Raw genomic sequence first — 22,829 nt, 5'->3', positions numbered from 1 at the left:
CATCTCCACTAATTATCATAAAAATTGTACATTATATATATAACAAAGGTGTATATGTATATGTATGTGTGTGTATATATATATGTATGTATGTAAATGTATATGTGTATATACACACATACATACATACAAATATATATATATGTATACACACAGAGTCCAGAACTTACAACAGTCCATTTAGTGACCATTCGAAGTTACAATGGCACTGAAAAAAGTGACTTATGACCATTTTTCACACAAATGTTGCAGCAACCCGTCACATGATCAAAAAATCAGACACTTGGCACCTGATTGAGATTTCTGACAGTTGCAGCGTCCTGGGGTCATGTGATCTCCTTTTGCAACCTTCTGACAAGTAAAGTCAAAGGGGGAAGCCAGATTCACTTAACAGACATGTTGCTAATTTAAGAACTGCAGCGATTCACCTAACAACTGTGACCAGAAAAAGTCATAAAATGGGGCAAAAAATCACTTAACAAATGTTTCACTTAGCAACAGACGTTTCGGGCTCAGTTCTGGTCATAAATCGAGGACAACCTATACGTACACACAAACACACACAGGAGGAGATATGTTTTTATGGCTTACAAGGGAAAAACACCACCACCAACCCTGCAAATAGAAAATAAAGCCACTCTCTTGCTCTCTCGCAAGAGGAAGATTTTCAACCTGAATGTCAATCGTCCGTCAAGAATTCCTGAGCGAAAGGTCCAACCTCTTAGCAAAGCAAAGCTCACAGTTTGAGATCAACAATCTGGGAGGAAGAAAAAAAAAATCTCCACCTAGAAACTCAAAGCACAGGAATTGTTCTCTATGCAAGCAAGCAAGTAACCCTCCCTGCCCTGTTTACACCGCCCAGCCGATTATTAAGAGGTGCAATGCAGCAACGAAGTGTTCTTTCATTAGTGCCTCCGAGTTAAATATGTCATTTTGAAAGCAATCTTGACGCATCATCATCATGAGGAGTTTCCACAAAGAGTCCTTGGCATGGAGGATGTTATGATGCCAACGGAGAGTGTCAAGACTTGGATATCCTGACACATTGTACAGTTTCTTTCAGAGTCAAGAACACGACTTTCGTTTTTTAGATGACGTAAGTCAGTGTTGTTATTATTATGCCCAGCTATTTCAGTAGTACAAATATGTTTTTTATTTTCAGTCAATGCAATCTCTGCAGAAAAGGAGATACAATCGACAACGGCCAGAAGAAATTAAACCAAAGTGCCGCGTCATAAAAAGCCAACTCTTTACCAGTTTATCAGGGTGGCAAAATCTAATCCTGGGTTTTAAACCACTTCAGAAGGCAGATGCCAGTTTCATTCCCTTCATGATCTTCTGTAATTAAAACATGACTGTCTCTATTTATAAAGAAGCTAACTCAACGAGTTTAATTCCAGATTTTTCTGGAATAGGTTGGGGTTTTTTTATAAAAAAATGTGTTGGAACTTAATGGTATTTTCTCCTAGGTCTGTAATAGCGTGGCCTCAATTAGGGCAAAAACATGTTTTGAGAAACAAAGAAAATAAAAATCAGGAGTAACCAGTGTGCTGACTCTCCCAAACTGGTGTTAACCCTTCAGAGGGACGGGGTCAATTTAATGCTTTTTTTTTTTTAAAAAAAGGACACTCAAGGTTATGATTCTAATGGCTGCATAAATAATTTTTACATATTTCATCTATTCGTTTCAGTTTTGTATATAAATAAATATGATATCAGCTTAGGAATGTCTGTTAATTCTTCCAATGGAATTTTAGAAGCATTGGTGGAAGCCAAGCCAAATAAGATAAACTGGTCAGAAATAATCTAATAAAATGCTATGATAATCTTCTACTGCTTCAATGGAACTAAACTTTTGCAAACTAATGCAAGTAGTCCTTGACATACGACCATAATTGAGCCCAGAATTCATGTTGCTCAATGAGAAATTTGTTAAGTGAGTTTTGCCCCATTTTACGACTTTTCTTGCCACATTTGTTAAGCGAATCACTGCAATTGTTCAATTAGTGACACAGTTGTTAAGTGAATCTGGCTTCTTCATTGGCTTTGCTGGTCAGTAGTTCGCAACAGGTGATCACATGTCCCCAGGACATTGCAACTAGTCATAAATGTGAGTCAGTTGTCAACCATCCGAATGTAAATCATGTGACCATGGGGATGTTACAATGCTCATATGTGTGAAAAATGGTCACAAGTCCCTTTTTTCAGTGCCATTGTAACTTTGAAGTCACTAAATGAACTGTCGTACGTCGAGGACTACCAGTATTACGAGAGTTGCAATGTAATCTCAAAAAATGTATAAGTAATTCTTCAGCCACATTACAAGTCTCGCATAGGTAAAATCATCCTACAATTTAAGGATCTCTATATGTAACCTAAAATATTGATGACTGGTTTCACCAAATCACTCAAATAAAGAAGATCTCAATTCTGTCAAGATTTCAGTGGGGTATAAATCTTAAACTGAGCACAAAGAGAAAGCAAATACTTTCCCCAAACATGAAGTTATAATTCCTAGAATGAAAACTTTCTTAGAATGATGGATGATCCTGCCAAAACAAAAACAACAGAAAGAATTGTGGACTCACAAGGTGAAAAAAATATATAATTTACTTTATTTTTTTTTTAAAAAAAAAAAATTACCTAAAGCATACATAGAAAAAATTTGAATAACAGAATAACAGAGTTGGAAGGGAGCTTGTAGATCTTCTGATCAAACAGGAAACCCTGGACCATTCTGGACAAATGGCTGTCCAATCTCTTCTTAAAAACCTCCAGTGTTAGAGTACCCGCAACTTCTGGAGGCAGGCCGTTCCACTGGTTAAATTGTTCTCACTGTCAGGAAATTCCTCTTTAGTTCTAGATTGGATCTTTCCTTGGTAAATTTCCATCCGTTACTTCTTGTCCTGCCCTCAGGTGCTTTGGAGAATAGATGGACCTCCTCTTGTTTGTGACAGCCCCTCAAATATTAGAAAAAAGCTATAATTTCACCCCTAGTCCTTCTCTTCATTAGACTAGACATATCCAGTTTCTGCAACTGCTCATATGTTTTAGCCTCTACCCCCTTAATCATCTTTGCTGCTCTTCTCTTCACTCTTTCTAGAGCCTCAACATCTTTTTTGTATCATAGTGACCAAACTGGACGCAGTATTGTAAGCGTGGTCTTAACAAAGCGGTATAAAGTGGTATTAAGACTTCAAGTGATCTTGATACTATCCCTCTCTTGATGCAGCCTAGGACTGTATGGGCTTGATCAATGGAGAGGCAATAATTCCTATAGATTGCAAGATTTAATCTTTAATGAAACAAACATGAAATCTCTTGAGACTCTCTCACTGAAATAGTCAGAAACACCTCATCAGCTGCAATATCTTCTAATCAGCTATGTAGTTTGAAAGAATTACAAAAACAAGGTTGAACTCTCAGAGACCTGGCTGAATCTGAAAAAGCTTTTAACACAACGTTGAGAACAATTGTGAACACTTATTTTTACTGTTTTTGAAATACAATCCAGAAACTGAATAAATCGATCGTCGAGTCTTTAACTTGTTGCCTTTCGGAATTGTATTAAGTGAATGCAGAACTTGAACAGAACAAATGATATGTAACATCACGTGACCGAACCCAATTTTACAGGTTGTCATTGAGTTACGACCAGTCGACACATCCCAAGAAGGTACTTACTTAATTTAGCGTGCCAATTGCAGCCTAATTTAGAACAGAAGAAAGTGATGATAGTTGGGAAATTCTGAGTGTGTAGGCATCCTAAAGTTGCCAAGTTCAAAAAACATTGATATAATTGCTGAAAATCTTTTTTTTCCCCATCATGGGCGGTAGAAGTCTAATTAAATAAATGATGGCAAATGTTTAAAATTGTTTTGGCATTTATACAGAACTGTTAATGGCTAGAACACATTTTATGTATATACTTTGTTATTCACAGAACTATTTTTACAGAGCTTGGAGAAAAAGCAAAATAGCACTCTTTATTTTGCAGGTAGTAATTCCCAATGTTTCGGGATATATATAATGTAATTATTTGCAATTAGGAGAGAATCCTCTGTTCTGGTATATTTCCAAGGTGATCAATCTGATAATATTTTTTTCCACTGAAGAAAACATTGTTAAACAGCAAGGTTCTTGTTGCTAAACTCTTAGCCTTCCCAGTATTGCGTATTAGTTTTGAAAACAGCAGTCACCTGTTTTTCTAGTTTTTGTTTACACCTCTATCCCTCACAAAGTTCTGAGTCCACTTATCTCAAACCAAAGTATGCCTTTTGCCTTTTCCCCTAACCACCATCACAGCTATTTAACTTCCATTAGAATCTAGTTTTCAATGAAGTAACAAGAAAAGGGCCATCTGGTTATGCCTTCCTGTTTGATGTAAGCTTTAAGAAGCCCAAAGGAGCCAATTAATTCCTTATGTTTGCATGTTGCTTGTCTAAAATAATATGGCAAGTCTCTGGATGACCATCAAATATGCTGGGCTGTGGGTATTACTAAGAATGCATGACCATGTGTTCAAAGAGTGCTAGTTTTTCTCTTTTCTAGTTTATTTTTGTCAGCACAGGAGCACTTACTAACAGGCATATTCATAATCTCATATGCAAAAGATAGAGAGAGAGAGAAAGAGAGATGCACATAATTAACTATATTATAATTGAACCTCATTTACAAAATAATAATTTTATCTGTATAGAAAACTAGTAATGTGTGAACAGCCTGGTAGCGGCAAGTTTATAAAATTAACATATGATTAGAGTTTAGGGTGGTAGTTTAGGTAGAGTTTAAGAGCCTCGGTGGTGCAGCAGACTAAAGTGCTGTTAAGTGCTAGCACTTAGCTGCCAGCTGCCTGCAATTAGTGCAAGTTCAAATCTCACCAGGCTCAAAATTGACTCAGCCTTCCATCCTTTCGAGGTAGGTAAATTGAGGACCGGATTGTGGGGGCAATAAGCCAACTTTGTATAGAACACCACCACTTGGGGGGGGGGGGGGGCGAAAGCCCTAATAAGCAGGTATATACAAAAAAGTATGCAAGCTATTGCTACAATACATTGTAAGCCACCCTGAGTCTACGGAGAAGGGTGGCATATAAATTGGACAAACAAACAAACAAACAAACAAACAAACAAATAAATAAATAAATAGGAGTCTGAGTGGCGCAGCAGACTAATGCTACTGTTAAAAGGTAGTATTTAGCTTCCAGCTGCCTGCAATTACTGCGAGTTCAATTCTCACCAGGTTCAAGGTTGACTCAGCCTTCCATCCTTTAAGCTAAGATAGGTAAAATGAGGACCCAGTTGTGGGGGCAATAAGCTGACTTTGTATAAAATATACAAAAGTATGAAGGTTATTGCTTAACGCATTGTAAGCCGCCCTGAGTCTCCGGAGAAGGGTGGCATATAAATAAATAAAAAAAAAGGGTACTAAATTAAGGTACTTAAGAATGAATGCCCTGAGATTAGGGTTAGGGTTAGGGATTTTGCTTTTATCTCCTTTTATAGCCCAATGGATGGATGGATGGATGGATGGGAGGGAGGGAGGGAGGGAGGAAGGAAGGAAGGAAGGAAGGAAGGAAGGAAGGAAGGAAGGAAGGAAGGAAGGAAGGAAGGATTTCCTAAGCAAAAATAATTGCCTAACAATTTGAGAAACAAACAGAACAACAGTTGGGAGGACCTTGGAGGTCTTCTAGTTCAACCCCCTGCTCAAGCAGGAGACCCTATTCCATTTCAGACAAACATGGGAATAACTGAAGCTCTATAAGAAAAGGAGTGGTAGAACCTGGGGGGCAGAGTTAAAAGAGGAATCAGCTTAGAATTCCTCTATAGCCACAAGTCCCTCTTGAATTCCGTAGACTCTTATCTGACTCTAAGCAGGTACTAACCATCAGTTGAGAAGATTCTGTTGGACCTTCACGTGTGACCCTGCTCTTTTGCGTTTCATAAACTGGTACCCCTTCCCCTGAGAACCTTGTTCATTCTGGGTTCCTTCGCTAGCAGGAAGGAGGACAACAAGAAGAGCAATGGAGAGAGGACAGCAGTCAACTAGGACCTCCAAGGGCTCTTCTTCCACTAAGGCCTGGGGCCATTGATCTCACTTTGCGATCTGACGAGATCCAGCCATGAATGGTGTGAATGGGTTTTAATGTTTTTAATTTTTAAGTGTTTTTATAGTGCTTTTTTGAGTGTATTGTGAGCCGCCCTGGGTCTTCGGAGAGGGGCGGCATATAAATTGAATGAATGAATGAATGAATGAATGAATGAATGAATGAATGAATAAATAAATGGCTACTGCTAAAGCAATGGTTGATTCAAGAGCAGGAGGTATGGTGATGAAACCATAGTGGTTCTGCTCGTCCACTAGGCTCCAAGGCCTTATGTCATGGGTGTCAAACTTGCCACATCACGTTGCTGTCACATGACGTGTGTGTTTTCCCTTCGCGGAGTTAGGGTGGGTGTGGCCTGCGTGTGACTCATCCATCCACCAGGCCGCCAGTTTGATATCTCTGCCTTATGTAATCAGAGAGGCTTGTTTTGTTGAAAGAAAAAAATTGAAGGCATAAGGAATAGGGAAGGAGGGAACCCAGCAGATGTTATGGGCCCTAAGACAGCTGCCTTCCCAGCATTATTATGTGTGTGCCCCACAGGACAGAAACACAGGATCCTGGTTTCTGACAAATGTAGACTTTATACAGGATTAACTTACCTGTGACAGCATCATAAAATTCCTCTTCACTATTCATTCTTTTAGTTGGTTTTTATCTCTCTTCAGTATCTCATTAATGCATAGTTGTTATTGATGCGATCACGTTTTCATAAAAGCAAAATAGTTCCAGATGTCCTGAATAGAGAGGAGGAAGAAAAACAATAATGTTCTTTATTTATCTGGGTTATCTCAAAACACCCAGCCCCTTATTTGTTTCATGCTGTTACCCAACGTAATTAGTACATATTAAATTTCTAAATTACATTGGGCAACTTCATAAAATAAATTAAGCAATTACAGTGTGCAGGCTACTTTGGTTTGCAACATCTCTTGTCAGGTTTTGTCTAAACCAGCCTTCTCAAACTAAGGAATTTAATAAGAAAAAAATTCAGCACAAAATTGAGGAATTAAAACTTAGCAAATTCTGTTCTACCACCTGAGTTATGGAGAGAGAGATGGGTTTTTAGATTACTGCTCTGAGAATTTAATACAGGTAGTCCTCAACTTACAACAGTCCATTTAGTGACCATTTGAAGTTACAATGCCCTTGAATAAAGTGACTTATGACCTTTTTTCACACTTATGACCACTGTAGCACCTCCATGGTCACGTGATTTACATTTGGATGCTTGACCACTGGTTCATATTTATGACGGTTACAGTGTCCCGGGGTCATGTGATCACCTTTTGTGACCTTCTGACAAGCCAAGTCAATGGGAAAGCAGATTCTCTTAACAATGGTGTTACTAATTTAACAAGTGCAGTGATTCACTTAACAAACGTGACAAGAAAAGTCGTAAAATGGGGCAAAACTCACTTAACGAATTTCTCACTTAGCAACATACATTTTGGGCTCATTTGTGACCGTTAAGTCAAGAACTACCGGTAAAGTTAAAACATAAGAAAGTGATGTATTGAAAGGAAAAATACAGCTAGGATATTTTTAAAAATTAACCTTGATCACAATCAGGTTGTAAAAAAAAAATGGACTTGTGATCATAATGTTATTTTAGCCATCAAATCTTACTTTTTGTTAGATTGGAAAAGAAGTGAGATATTTCCAATGATTCTATTTACAGAATAATAGAGTTTATTTACTCTACAGTAAATAACATATAGAACATGCAGTAAAAGGAATGCTTCGGTACATCCATGGGACCCCAGTGCTGTGCAAACTCCAATGCTTGCCAGTTGGCTTTTGGGTGCAATTCAAGATGCACATCATCCCTTATAAAGCTCAACATGGAATAGGCTAGCCAAAATATGAGCCAGCAGTCTGTGGCAGCAGCCAAAAAAGCTAACACAATTCATGTTTGTATAAAAAGAGGCATAGAATCAAAATCACATGAAGTATTAGCACTGCTTTATAAAGCCTTAATAAGGCCACACCTGGAATACAGGTAGACCTCGCCTTACAACAGTTCATTTACTGACCATGCAAAGTTACAACAGCAGTGAAATTCCCTGCGCCGGCACCAGCTCAACCCCAATGAGTTTCACAGGCTACTCAAATGAAGCCAACACTAGTCCTCAAGACAAAGGCAAAGGCAAGTGCAGTCCACTAGGCAAAAGCAACAAAGGCAAAGGCAACAGCTGAAGAGACACAATCCAAAGTTCAAGGCAAGAACACACAGCTAGGAAACAAACACATTGTTCCCAGCATCGCCTCCATCTGTCTGCTGTGTTAAAACAGTGAATTTTTAGTCCAGCCCATCAAGAAAGGTGAGGCTGCCTCCTCATGAGTAATCTGGCTGACCTTCGCTGTTCCAGCCTTTTCTCTGCCCTACTGTTTTGGGATCAGGTGCAGAAGGTAGTTCCTCTTCATCTTCGCTGATCGGCTGCAGCTACATGCTTTCCCCACCTGAAGCCTCTGGGTTGTCCTGTTGCAGCTCTGCTTCAAGCCAAATCACTCTCAGACAGCTACTTGGAGCCATTGACCAACTCCCCTCCTGATGTGCCCAGAACTGGTTCATCTTCCTCCAAGCTGTTATCTGGAGAGGTATCTGGAGAAGCGTGCGGGGGAGTCATCACAGTCCATTGTAACTCTGAATGGTCACTAAGTGACTAGTTGTAAATTGAAGATTATCTGTATGTCTTTTCTGCATTTGCTGCCAGGTATGATATCTTCCCAGTGATCTATATGGCTCACACCTTGATTTTCAGAAAAACTTTGAAAGGCACCAGGCTAGAAAGTAGGAGACCATGAGTTCAAGTCACTTTCTTAGTTGTGAAAGCCAATTGGGAGACTTTGGGCAAATTACTCTCATCCCAACCCACGTCACAGGGTTGTCATTGTAGGAAAATTAGGAGGCGGCAGGTGGGTGTTTGTAAAAAAATAATAATAAAGATGGGATACAAATATATATATATATATGTTTTCTCAGGTTTTCGGGGGGGGTTGTATGCAGGTCTTTGGTTATTCGGGTCTTCTCCCACGCCAAGACACTTCCAATTTTACGTGGGAGAAGACCCGAATAACCAAAGACCTACATATATATATATATATATATTTCTCCCAGGCCCTGGAATAGGGTGGGTTGTCAAACTTCTGTCAGTTTTATTGCTTTCTGTATGGTTCTTCTTCTGAGTGATGATGTTCCTTTATATTTCTTGCTTTTAAAAAGTCTAAGTGGCCCACGAAACAATCAATAAAAGCCTCTACAATGGGCTTTTGCATTCTCATACATGCTAGTTGTTAGTAACTATCCAAAATTCTAATTGCACAATTGGTTCATTAGTAGGAATGTTTCTATTATTTATTTAAAGCATTTATATAGCTGCCATCTTATAACAAACTCTGGGCGGCTCCTAATCAAAACAACATAAAAACGCTGTTAAAAACAAACTCATTAAAAACAAAACCCTGGCACTAAGTCAAGCTTCAGATGTACAGCCATTAATCTTATCCCAAGCACTTGGGGGGGAAGCCATGTCTTCAGGGCTTTATGGAAAACTAGGAGGGTAGACGCCCACCAAACTTTAGGGGGCAGAGTGTTCCATAAGGCAGGGGCAGCCCACAGAAAAGGCACTGTTTCCTAGCTCCCATCAAATGGCAATATTTAAGGAAAGGGTCGGCAACCTTAAACACTCAAAGAGCCACAAAGGTCCTAACCGGAAGCCCCCCATTCAAATCTGGAGCCGACCGGAAGTCCAGTTCCCCCACCATAGAGTCTCCTCCTAGCACAGCATCCTTTTTCCTCTACCTGCCCTAACCGAAAGCCCTATCAATTGTGGAGCCAACCAGCGACAGGGAGCCGCAGCAGAGGGATAAAAGAGCCACATGCGGCTCCAGAGCCGCGGGTTGCTGACTCCTGATTTAGGGGGAGGGACTAGAAGCATGCCAATCCCATCTGACCTGGTAGAAAGTGAAGATGTCCTTAAAGAAAAGCGCTCTGCAGATAAACCGGCCCTGTCTTTTACCAATGATTATTTATTTATTTCATAGGCATTATGGAAATGTTTTGATTTTATTACAGGGAATCCTCAACGTATGACAACAACTGAACCCAACATTTCTGTTGCTGAGTGAGATAGCTGTTAAGTGAGTTTTGCCCCATTTTGCCCCCTCTTTCCTGCCAGAGTTGTTACGTGAATCACTGCATTTGTTAAGTTAGTTAACACGGCTGTTAAGTGAATCTGGCTTCCCCATTGACTTTACTTGTCAGGAGGTCACAAAAGAAGATCACATGACCTCGGGGCACTGCAACCGTCCTAAATAGCACCTGAATTTTGATCACACGATCAGGGGAATGCCACAACGGCTGTAAGTGTGAAAAAGCAGTCCTAAGTCACTTTTTTAAGGGATGTTGTAACTTCGGTCACTAAACGAACTGTTGTTGAGAACTACCTGTAATTTGTATATAGTTAGTATCAAAATAAATACATTGATTGAAATAATTCTTTATTTTTGTTTGTTATAGGTTAGCTGTAGAGCTGGCATTCAACATCTCTTAATGCTAGCCATCTCAATGACAGAAGAATTACAGAACGACAACATTTTCAGAACTCGGGTGCAGCTGGTGGCAAGTCGAAAGATGACCCGTTCATTTGTAATGTCAATAATATAAAAATCCTTCCATTCCCCACTATCTTATCAGAGCTGAAGAAGCATCTTGGATGAGAAGCGAAACGTCTTCAAAAGAAAAAAGAAGGAAATCCAGTTGCCTCCTGAACAAGCACCTTTGGGATAACCATGACCTGGATGACTGAGAATCTCTACAGACTTTTAGCTATACAATTTGGGATGAACACCCTTTGAATGGTGTGGGAGTAGGAATAGATTTCCAGAGAAAAATTGCAGACTACAGGAACCAGGAGCACCACTCAGGTGACCCTGAGGACACGGACAAACCTCCACGTGCTTCAACAACTTGCTAAAAAGATGCAGATTACCAGCTGTCTGCAAGGAATATAAATCCTTCCATTCCCCACTAGCCTGCCAGAGCTGAAGAAGCTTCTTGGATGAGAAGCGAAACATCTTCAAAAGATAAAAGAAGAAAGTCCAATTGCCTCCTGAGAAAGCACCTTTGGGTAGTATCAACTGCAATTTTTAGCGTGATTATCATATAGGGCACACAGGTTAGGTAAGGGTAGAGGTGGACAGATTGTATGGAATGAATCCATGGGGAAATGAAAAGAAGATGGATAATCTTCTTTTCATTTCCCCGTGGATTCATTCCATACAATCTGCCCACCTCTACCCTTACCTAACCCTGTGTGCCCTATAAAATGTTTCAAAATAGGATCATGGTTCTCCTACCCACAAGTACACCCGTATCTTTTTAAAGAAGGCCACAATTAAAGGTTTCATGGAGATTAAATCCTTGCCCAACAATAGATCGTGAGGCAATCAGAGGCCTCGCCCAAAGGATAACTGGCTAAGGTACACAAGTACAGCCAAAAAAGGGATCGACAAAAGATTCAGAGCATGTGCCAAAAGGAGAGGCCAGAAGAACATTTGTTGGGGGCAGGAGGAATATTTAGCCCAGAGGTCTTCAAACTTGGCAGTTTTAAGACTTGTGGACTTCAACTCCCAGAATTCATAGCTGGCTGGAGAATTCTGGGAGGTGAAGTCCACAAGTCTTAAACTGCCAGGTTTGGGGACCCCTGATTTAGCCTGTCATAGAAAAGAAGGGATTGATTGATACTCTAAAGCACCAGAGGGCAGAACAAGAAGTAACGCTAATGCGTGCAAGCTTGTTAAAAGAGAGTTCCAACCTACAAATAAGGAGAATTTTTCTGACAGGGAGAATTTTCTGCAGAGAATAAGGAATCAGTGGAATAGCTTGTCTCCCTGAGTTCTGGGTGCTTCATCACTGGAGGTTTTTTAAAAAAAACAGATTGGACCATTTGATTGATTGTTGGGAAAGGATGGTATAAGGACTCCTGCCTAAATAGGCAGTGGGGTTGGACTAGAAGGCCTCCAAGGTCCCTTCCAGCCTTATGATTCTATATGTATCTTGTCAGCTCTTTGAAGCCAAGTCAGGAAACACTCACCACAAGGACTACTAGAATTCAACTTCCTTGTTGTAGGGAAGTGGTTCTCAACCTGTGGTCTGCGGATGGGGATGGTGAATCTTTTGAGCCTCCGGGTGTCAAAAAATTCAGAAAATGCCTCATTTGACTCCGCTGGGGTATTTAAGTTTTCTCTGGCAGAGGGCTCGCAAAACAAACTAAAAACAAAACGAAAGGAGAAATGTTTCCCCTTTTACATTTGAGCACCCAAGAAAGGACAAGTAAGGAGCAAGGGAAAGAGGAAAGACAAAGAAAAAGAAGGGACAATGGGAAGGAAGAAGAAAGAAGGAAGGAAGGAAGGAAGGAAGGAAGGAAGGAAGGAAGGAAGGAAGGAAGGAAGGAAGGAAGGAAGATTATAATGAGAGGGAGGGAGGGTTGAGGGAAGTCCTGCTTTAGCACTTGGCACTGCAGGTGCCCCCAACACGAGTGATGTCGAGCTGGCCACGCCCAATCTGCCCCCCCACCCGAGGTCAAACACAACTCTGATATGGCCCTCAATGAAATCAAGTTTGATACCCCTGCTCCAGAGGCTGCATGAGAACAGAGTCCTCGCACACATCTTCCAGAGGGTCCTGAGGCCTGGTGTATTACCAAAAATTAGGTTCTCCCTCACTCGCATACCATGAGCACTTTACACATTAGCTTCTCCCACCAGAGTCTCCTATTCATCACTTTAGTAAAAGTAATGGTTTTCTTGAAGTCCAAAATTTACATTTGACATTGCTCCCTTGTAATGTTTCTTAGTATTATACGAATTCCAGCATTACAGGGTCACATTTCCCTAATGTTTCTACTACAGGTAGTCCTTTACTTATGACCACCATTGAGCTCCAAATTTGTTGCTAAGTGAATTTTGCCCCGTTTTACAACCTTTCTTGCCACAGTTGTTAAGTTAGCAACACGGTTAAGTAAATCTGGCTTCCCTGTTGACTTTGCTGGTCAGAAGTTCGCAAAAGGTGATCACATGACCTCGGGAAACTGCAAATATCATAAATATGTGTCACACTGAATTTTGGTCATGTGACCATGGGGATGCTGCAACGGTCATAAGTGTGAAAAACTATCACAAGTCACTTTTTTTCTGTGCCGTTGTAACTTTAAATGGTCACTAAACGAATGGTTGCAAGTCAAGGACTATTTGTAGTTTAAATTAAGGACAAATGATCCTCTTCCAGACACTTAGGTCGTATTCACTTTCAGAAAATGTCAGTATATACTGATTTTTATTTTATTTTTTTATTTATTTTTTTTTAATTTTGATTTATATGCCGCCCTTCTCTGGAGACTCAGAGCAGCTTACAATGCATTAAGCAATAGCCTTCATACTTTTGCATATTTATACAAAGTCAGCTTATTGCCCCCACAAACTGGGTCCTCAATTTACCTACCTTAGAAAGGATGGAAGGCTGAGTCAACCTTGAGCCTGGTGAGATTCGAACTTATCGTAATTGCAGACAGCTGGTGTTAATCACAATGCTTTTAGTCTGCTGAGCCACCAGGCCCTGTATTTGAAACAAATGGATTCTGCAAAGCACATGATACCAGAAAACCTAACCACATGCATTTTTCTTGAAGTCAACTACCACACAGGATTATCTCCTACATGTAACTAATTCAGATCTACAGAACTTTATTTAAAGTCTTCTTTCATCCTGACTTGGTTTATTGCGATTTGAGAAAGCAGACAAATGTTGCTGTGAATATCAGGTTTATACGTGCTTCACTCTTCCTTTTAGGACCGTAAAGAGAAACTAAGAAGTGTCTGCACTGGGTTTAACTACTACGTATGGATGACATAAGATTGGTTCCAATTAATTTAAAATAAGCCACTTCAAGACTTGTTTTGCTGAATTTAGTTTAAGCACAGTTGCAAAATCTTAACGAGTTACGCAATGGTTAACAAAAAAGGAGAAACTCTGGAACAATTCTTCCTGACCATTCAGAATGCTTAGTCTGGTGTGCAAATAACGCCATTGACTTTGCCTGCACATGTAAAACTAAAATTCAGTGTCATGCAAATGATCCCCAAGCAGAGACAAGCCACCAAAATCTTTTGCTCCACTTTTAACTAAGGCATATCATGGGTTTAATTACAGCTTATTGCCATCACTGATTTTTATGACTTGGAAAACGTATTTCTGTAAACCACTGTGGTTTAGTTAGCCAACTACAATTTACATTTTAGATATAAATCTCAACGGTGATAAATGAATAAGACTAAAAGAACTTGATCCAAAGACTGGATGAGATTTATTCATTCAACATTAATTCTGTTTCACTAAAGCAATATGTCAGGCCACTGACAAGGAATCATTATATTTAATATTTTAGACAAGGCTTCTTAACCAAAATTAACCCTTGATTTCTATATTAAAAATAAAAATGCCAAAACATCTTTTATGTGGCAAAATGGTAAAAAAATATTTTTAACAGATCTGCAGATATTATTTCACTGGTTAGTTGTTGTTTTTTTAACCACTTCTGCATCTGAAAGCAACCGAGATTAAAGCAGTGCTAGGGCGTGTCAAATTTTTCAACTTTCAATTTCCAAACATTAGGGCTGCTCAAAAGTTGTGACATGCCTTGAGGAACGGAAAGATATTTTGGTTACTTTAATATAATTAGGATGTGGTTGGGAAGTAGCTACATAAATATCGTAACTTTTTAACATTGTTTGTTTGCACCCAATTGCTAATTGTCATGCAGTTCACATCAAATACATTTTCCTAACTGCCAATTTGTTCTCACTTCATGCATTACAGTACAGGTATTCTAAAAACATAAAAGCTTGAAGGATCAGTTAAAAGGCCACCTAATCCATGTTTTGGTTATTGTGCAATTCCTAATTAGATGCGCCTCCAACGATTTAGTGAATGTCTTCACATGAGCATAATATTTCCCTATATTAAGAGCACCTGATGTTTATTGGTTCTAATTCAGTCCAATTTTCTACCATATTTCCCCAAAAATAAGACCCTGTCTTATATTTTTTTGAACCCTGAAATAAGCGCTTGGCCTTATTGCCATGCACTCAAAAGCCCTATTGCGCTTATTATCAGGGGATGTCTTATTTTGGGGGAAACAGGGTATCAATACACCTAATCCTTAATTTCTAAATCACCATCCATCATCAAAGTGGATTATACTGAATTCAAAAGTTAGATGACTTCAGAAGAATCACCTAATTACAATAATATGCTCTTTCCTCACTCGTAAATTGCTGAGTAATAGAAGTAATTATTCTTACTTATACGCTTTTGCTACTAATTGCAAAAAGTTTTGCTTTCCTGATAGAAAACATTTGCAAAGCAAAAAGCAAATATTATTTCTGGGACAAGATCATACAGGCAAGAGCAAGTAGAAACAAAATATGAATATTTTTATTTTAAATTTGAAAGACTGTGCACTTTAAATTAATAGAGTAATATAATGCATTCATTTTGAAGTAAGCATCAATGGACTCAGATGTTATGTAAATTTACAAAGGTTGCACGTATTGCATCCTAAATTGTGTTGCCAGATACAATATCCACATTCAGCAAAATATTTCAGTAAACCACCCTTCTCAACAATGCACTTTTATCTGTTATCCAACAAGTGAAGAATCAAAGTCAGACCTTCAGTTCTCGGAACTTGCATGCCAAGCCAAGAAAAAAACTGGGGATTCTGATTCACATTTAAGATGTGCACAATGCAACTATTTATCTACTATATTGAAATAAGTTTGTTTTTTGCATTTACATTTGACCAATACTAAATTTTGCAGAAGCAATGGAGTACAAAGGAGCTCCAAAATAGTAGATAATTTTTGGAAAGTAGTTTCCAAACATACAGGGATGATGGAAAGATGAATGCATTGAAAGGAAATAAAGTTTACATTTTTCCAAACTAGTTTCAGTGTAACACAAACCAAGTGGTAATCAATACTGAAAAAACACAAAAGGTTGGGTATTTACTTGTACCCAACCTTAGCACAAGCACACTTTACAACATCGTTTTTTCCTGCTGGGACTCTATAAGGCTGCCTTCAATTTATCGCCAGCCATTATTATAGTGACACAGGCTTAAGGTGTCTTTACCTGTACTCATCTTTTCCCTACTAAATCACAGCACCAATGACAGCTGCAAGGTATCTAAAATCTGATATGTTTCCATCCATTAAGTTAGAGGCAAATTTCATAGATGAGCTCATGGATATGGCGTCTGAGAATCACAATTTAAGGAAACGTAAGTGTTAAGTCTCCCTAGTATCTACGGTGGGCTACGACAATTATACAGGTAGTCCTCGACTTATCAGCACAATTGAGCCCAAAATTTCCACAATACAGTTGTTAAGTGAGTTTTGTCCCATTTTACAACCTTTTTTGCCAGAGTTCTTAAATGAGTTGTTAAGTTGGTCACACAATTGTTTTGTTTGTCAGAAGATTGCAAAAGGGGATCACATGACCCCAGGACATTGCAACTGTCATAAATATGACTCAGTCGTCAAGTATTAGAATTCTGATCCCATGATCGTAAGTCACTTTTTTCAGTGCCATGGTAACTTGTCTGTGTCTGCTGTAGAATGACAGGGCCAACCATCGCACACTGCTCCCTAAACAAAGCATGAAAGAATCTGAAAGTCAGCAGAAAAGAGAAAATCTAAGCAAAAAAATATCTTCTATCAGCTCATAAGCTTATTATGTAGTAATAAGGGGAGCAAATTTGGTACAGTTTCTTTCCAATTCAAGGTCCAGGGAGATATGGTTAGCCATAAATCAATCAGGGAAAAGTGTCATGATACAGGTAGCCCTTGACTGACAAGAGTTTGTTTAGTGGCCATTCCGTTACAATGGAACTGAAAAAAGTGACGTTAACAGTTTTTCACACTTATGACTGTTGCAGCATCCCCATGGTCACGTGATTTACATTCAGATGCTTGGCAACTGGTTCATATTTATGACGGTCACTGTGTCCCAGAGTCATGTGATCATATTTTACGATCTTCTGATAAGCAAAGTCAATGGGGAAGCCAGATTCACAACCATGTTACGAATTTAGCAACTGCAGTGATTCACTTAACAAATGTGGCAAGAAAAGTCGTAAAATGGGGAAAACGACAGGGAACATCCATCCATGCTATTCACATTATGCTACAATTTCCACATCACAAGAAAAAATATCTTGAAATCATGGATCTTTCCATGGTATTATTTTTTTTTAAAAAGTTGCAAATCCAAATACAATTACAGGTAGTCTTCGACTTAACGATAATTTGTTTAGTGACTGTTCAATGTTACAACAGCACTAAAAAAAAATGACCTATGACCGGCTTTCACACTCACAACCATTGCAGTATCCCCATGGTTACATGATCAAAATTTGGATGCTTGGCAACTGGCAGGTACTTATGAGAGTTTTGTAACCTTCCCAGCTGGCTTCCAACATGCAAAGTCAATGGGGGAAGCCAGATTTGCTTAACGACCGCATGATTCACTTAGCAACTGCAGAAATTCGCTCAATAACCGTGGTTAAAAAACATTGTAAAAGGGGGCACAACTTGCTTAACAACTATCTTGCTTAGCAACGGAAACTTTAGGCTCAATTGCGGTTAGAAGTTGAATGCTACTTGTACTCAGCTAGAAAAACAAAACATATTTCTCTAGGAAAGAATAAAATGAATTTCAACTTAGCGCTCTCGTGGTAGCTTTCCAAGAAGAAAATAATGTTGTGCTCCCCTATCTTTACAAGTCTGTTTTACTACCTCTATAAATGTTTTCACAGTAACTTACTGCATGTTTTCAAATCCTCAATTATTCAGAGCCAGCGGTGGAAAAAAAAAATCCAGTGTGATCAAAGTAGTCTAATGCCTGGCTACAATTGACCGCTATGAGGAAAAGGCATGAGATCTTACTAGGGAGGTAGCTAATTTGCAGAATCCTTGCTGTTAGATGAGACAGTCCAGGAGAAAGAATAGCAAATACTGCATTATGAAAGGAATTAAGGGATATACAGATAGTCCTTGATTTACAACAGTTCACTTAGTGACTGAACTTACAATGGCACTGAAAAAAGTGAGTTATGACCATTTTTCACACTTAGGACCGTTTCAACATTCCCATGGCCACGTGATTTACATTCAGATGCTCGACAACTGACTCCCATTTATGACAGTTGCAATGTCCCAAGGTCACGTGATCCCCTTTTGCGACCTTTTGACAAGCAAAGTCAATGGGGAAGCCAGATTCCCTTAACAACCGTGTTACTAATTTAATAAGTGCAGTGATTCCCTTAACAACGGTGGCAAGAAAAGTTGTAAAATGGGGCAAAACTCACTTGACAAGTTTCTCACTTAGCAACATAAATGTTGGGCTCAACTGCGATTATAAGTCGAGGGTCACCTGTACACATGTTTTAAAAGACTAGGCTATGGGGTGAACCCACCTTAAATTGTGACTCGTTCCTTCACCAAAGAGCTTAGTTGTGTTGGGACAGTAGTTCATTAAACTTTGCGTTTTATGTCACATTATAGCCAACATAATACACACAATAAAGAAGTATCCTTTTCAGTTGTTGTTCCTCAACAGTTGTTAATCAACTCACATCAGCTTTGGAAGAGAAAGATGAGGCTATAATTACCGATGGCCCTGGTTCCTTTCAAGGCTTCTAACCTGATGGCCCTCAGCACGTCCCAAGATAGCAAATTCTCCAGGCAAGTCAACCTCAATGTCAACCAAAATAATGACACACAAGGGAACCTCATTTACAAGGAACGGCTGCCATTTTCCTCAACCCAGAATGAACCATCCCATTCTTAAGATAGCTTTATGCCGGTATGACAGTCATATTCTTTGAACTGGGGAGGGTGCATAGACCTTCAGCTAAACCAATCACAGCTTGGGAATCCAAGCACCAGCGATGGTGTCAGAAGGGGAAGGGGACAATTACAATCTATTGTAACTTATTATTTATTACCAAGGATGAATGGCTGCACAATCACGAAAAGCTGTTCCAATTCAGGAACAGAGAATACGACAATGCAGCATTTAAACCAAACCCTAGACATCTATTTTCAAAGATCACCAGTTGGGTTCCCTTTGTCTAGGCTTTAAAAAAAAATATTTGAGTAAAAATGGAAAACAACTTCTATTCCTCTAATACAAAAGAAGAGCAGACAAGGCCCAAAGATACAGGTAGACCACAACTGAGTCCAACATTTCTGTTGTTGAGACATTTGTTAAGTTAGTTTTGCCTCATTTTATCACCTTGCCATAGTGGGTTAAGTGAATCACTGGGGTTCATAAATTAGTAACCCGGCTGTTCAGTGAATCTGGCTTCCCTATTGACTTTGCTCATCAGAAGGTCACAAAAGGGGATCACGCGACCTTGGGACCCAGCAGCGGTCATAAATATGAACCAGTTGCCAAGTGTCTGAATTTTGATCCCATGATTGTGGCGATGCTGCAAAAGGTCGTAACTGTGAAAAACGGTCTCATTTTTCAGTGCCCTTGGAACGTTGAACGGTTGCTAAATTAACCTGCAGAGGACTATCTGTTTCCTCATTATGGTGTAAGGAACTGAGATCGGTGTAAGGAACTGAAATAGTCAGGCTGGAAAGTTAAAACAGAATAAATAATCTTATGATCTAGACAGGCTGAACCGCAGCCATCCTCACGTGAAGCTTGCCAGCCCGCAGCCATCAGCATTCACATTCTCTTGCCGGCCAAGCTGCTCCATCATCTCCTAGAAGCCCAGCAAGGAAGCAGAGAGAGAAAGCCGAGGACTCCACAGGCCTCTTCAGCTTAGAAGCAAGTTGACCCACCCTCAACTTCGGGTCGGTAGCCCCCAGAAGAAAAAGCAACCCGGTACAGGTAAGTCCTCAACGTACGACCACAATCGATCTCCAAAATTTACATTATGCTAAGCCAGGCATCTGTTTATTTATTTATTATTTATTTATTTTTCATATTTGTATACCGCCCTACTCCCGAAGGACTCAGGGCGGTGAACAGCCATAATAAATACAAATACATATAGAAGTTAAAAACTATAAAAAAAACTGTTAAGTGAATTTTGCCCCGTTTTTTGACGTCACTCCTCGGCCCAGTTGTTAAGTGAATCTGGCTTCCCCGTCGAGTTTGCATCTTAAGAAGGTCACAAAAGGGGATCGCATAGGACCCCGCCGCCGTCATAAATAACGAGTCCGTCGCCGAGCATCTGAATTCTGATCAGGTTAACCGCGGGCATACTGCAAGGGTCATGAGCGTGAAAAAAGCGATCACAAGTCACTTTTTTTCCCCCCCGGCGCCGTCGTCACTTTGAACGGTCACTAAACGAACTGTTGTAAGTCGGGGACGTTTGACCGTATTTTAAAGGGAGCAATAGAACCAAGGGGTATGAAGGGGGGGGCAAAGCACTCCTTTTCCCACCTTTAAAATTGCTTTTTAAAAAAAAAAAAAGAACCGTTGTAAATCGAGGACTAGCTGAACTTCTCCCAGAAACCTATTTAAGGGAAGGACCCCGGCTTAACTCCTATAAAAACCTCTGCAGAGGGCCAGCTGCCCAGCCCCGGCATGCTGTCCACCCCCCTCCCCCCAGCAAGAAGAAAACCCACTGAGAAGACAGAGTCACGATCCTCCCCGCTTGGATCGCCGCGGGGTCTCCCGTCCCCATGCCTCGACATTTCCCAAACCGGGGGGGGGGAGGGAACGAGGGCAACTCCCATTTCCCCATCATTTGGGGGGAGGAGGATTCTTCCCCTCAGTCGGGCCTGCACCGCCTCCCTAACCCCACGAGATGATGGTTCGGGCGGCACCCCCCCCCATCCTCCTCAGGCGGCGAGGCCTTCCCTCCTCCGTCCCCTCTCTCCCTCAGCCAGGCCACAGGGACCGTAGAGCTCCCGCTGCCAAGCGGCCGGGCTCGAGCTGCGAAGCCCCGGAGGGTTGGCGAGGGGACGGCCGCTGTTTCCAGCCCCGCCGGCGGTGGGTTTACCTGTCGCCCGGCGCGTCCCCTGTCCTGAGGTGCGGGCGTGCGCACGCGCACACGCCTCTCCGGCCTCGAGCCCCCGGCAAGACCCGTCGACACTCCCCGAGGCGGAAGTACGACCCGCCGCCACCCCCTCCTCTCTCAACGTACCCCTCTCCCCGTCCAACGCTTGACAGACGCGTCAAGCCGTCCAATCATCAGCGACGGAGCGACGTGACGTTCGAAGGACCCCCCCTCCTCCCCCCCTCACTCCGGGCGTGCCCGCCTCGCTCTCCTCCCGCAAGCGGGCCAATGGATCGCGAGGGAAGGGAAAGGGCGGGGATTATGCTAATCAAGAAGCCTGAGGTGCTGGAGTTCCACCCGAGCTTTCGCGCATTGTCTTGCGGACTCGACCTCAAGGCAGCTCTGCTCGGCCAATGGCGTTCTCCAGAAGGGGCGAGGCCATGCAAATGAGATGGGGGTAAAGTAATCCCGTCGAGCAGCTCTGGCGCGTCATAAACGGAATGCGGTCGGACCTCTCGTGATCCCCGAAAGCCTTTGGTGAAGAAAGCAGGCGCTGTGCCCCTTTTGCAGGCGTTTCATTTGATTGTTGATGTCCCATCACCATGACCAGATAGGCATCTTGTGGTTTACAGGAAACCTTCCTTCCACCAGGGATGCTCCAGGTGTGTTGGGACTACAACTCCCAGAATCCCTTGCTGGTATGGCCATCGATTGTGAGAGCTGTAATTCTAATATAGTTTGACTGACAACAGTTCGTTTAGTGACCATTCGAAGTTACAAGGGCACTGAAAAAAGTGATTTACCACAGTTTTTCACACTTACAACCTTGACAGTTGGCTCACATTTATAACGGTTGCAGTGTCCCGGGGTCATGTGATCCCCTTTTGCGACCTCCTGACAAGCAAAGTCAATGGGGAAGCTAGATTCACTTAACAACCGGGTTACTAATTTATCAACTGTGGTGATTCACTTAACCAATGTGACAAGAATCGTAAAATGGGGCCAGACTCAACACATTTCTCACTTAGCAACATAAATTCTGGGCCCAATTGTGGCCGTAGGTTGAGGACCACCTGTGTCACTTTGGCAGAAAGCTGACATAGACTGGGGATTTGTACTTGCGCCTTTGAACTTGGACAAAGAAATATAATTGTAATTGTAATTATAATTATGTGTGTAAACTATGTAATTGTAATTCATTGAACTAGTAAGCTATCCATAATTGTTTAGATTGAGTTACACACATTTTGTAACATTTGATTGCAAGAGCATTCTTAAATATCCATAGAAGAGAATATTTGCAGGTCAGGGTTGAATTGTGGGGTCCTTAGTGGTCTCTGAGCCTGATTGTCTTCTTGCAGACATTTCACTATCCAGCTATGTACATACATAGTCCTCGATTTATAACCACAATTGAGCCCAAAATTTATGTTGCTAAGTGAGACATTTGTTAAGGGAGTTGTGCCCTATTCTATGACTTTTCTTGCCACAATTGTTAAGTGAATCACTGCAATTCTTAGGGACACAGTTGTTAAGTGAATCTAGCTTCCTTCTTGTCAGAAGGTCGCAAAAGGGAATTTATTTATTTATTTATTTTATTAGTCATATTTCTATGCCGCCCACTCTCCAAGGACTCTGGGTGG

General features: G+C 40.8%; 1 protein-coding gene across 3 annotated transcripts in view; it reads right to left on the bottom strand.

Annotated features, from left to right (window-relative positions):
• Positions 1-21,363, bottom strand: part of OSBPL2 (oxysterol binding protein like 2) — a 63,132-nt gene extending 41,769 nt beyond the window's left edge. Inside the window, exons 1-2 of one of the 3 annotated variants that reach the window (XM_070941785.1) lie at positions 21,334-21,363; positions 6,706-6,840 (exon numbers count right to left, since the gene is read on the bottom strand). In XM_070941785.1, coding sequence (XP_070797886.1) covers positions 6,706-6,742 — 37 coding nt within the window. In that variant the 5' untranslated portion in view covers positions 6,743-6,840; positions 21,334-21,363. Of the gene's footprint in view, positions 1-6,705; positions 6,841-12,201; positions 12,223-21,189; positions 21,276-21,333 lie in introns of those variants that run through there. The other 2 variants (XM_070941784.1, XM_070941786.1) reach the window with 2 other exon arrangements.
• Between the last annotated feature and the right edge of the window lie 1,466 nt (positions 21,364-22,829).

This window comes from Pituophis catenifer, unplaced genomic scaffold, assembly GCF_029215685.1.
Source record: "Pituophis catenifer annectens isolate HBS135680 unplaced genomic scaffold, rPitCat1.0.hap2 SCAF_3, whole genome shotgun sequence".
Taxonomy (NCBI): Eukaryota; Metazoa; Chordata; class Lepidosauria; order Squamata; family Colubridae; genus Pituophis; species Pituophis catenifer.
Note: the sequence above shows the minus strand (reverse complement) of the source record. Positions and strands in the feature narration are given on the sequence as shown.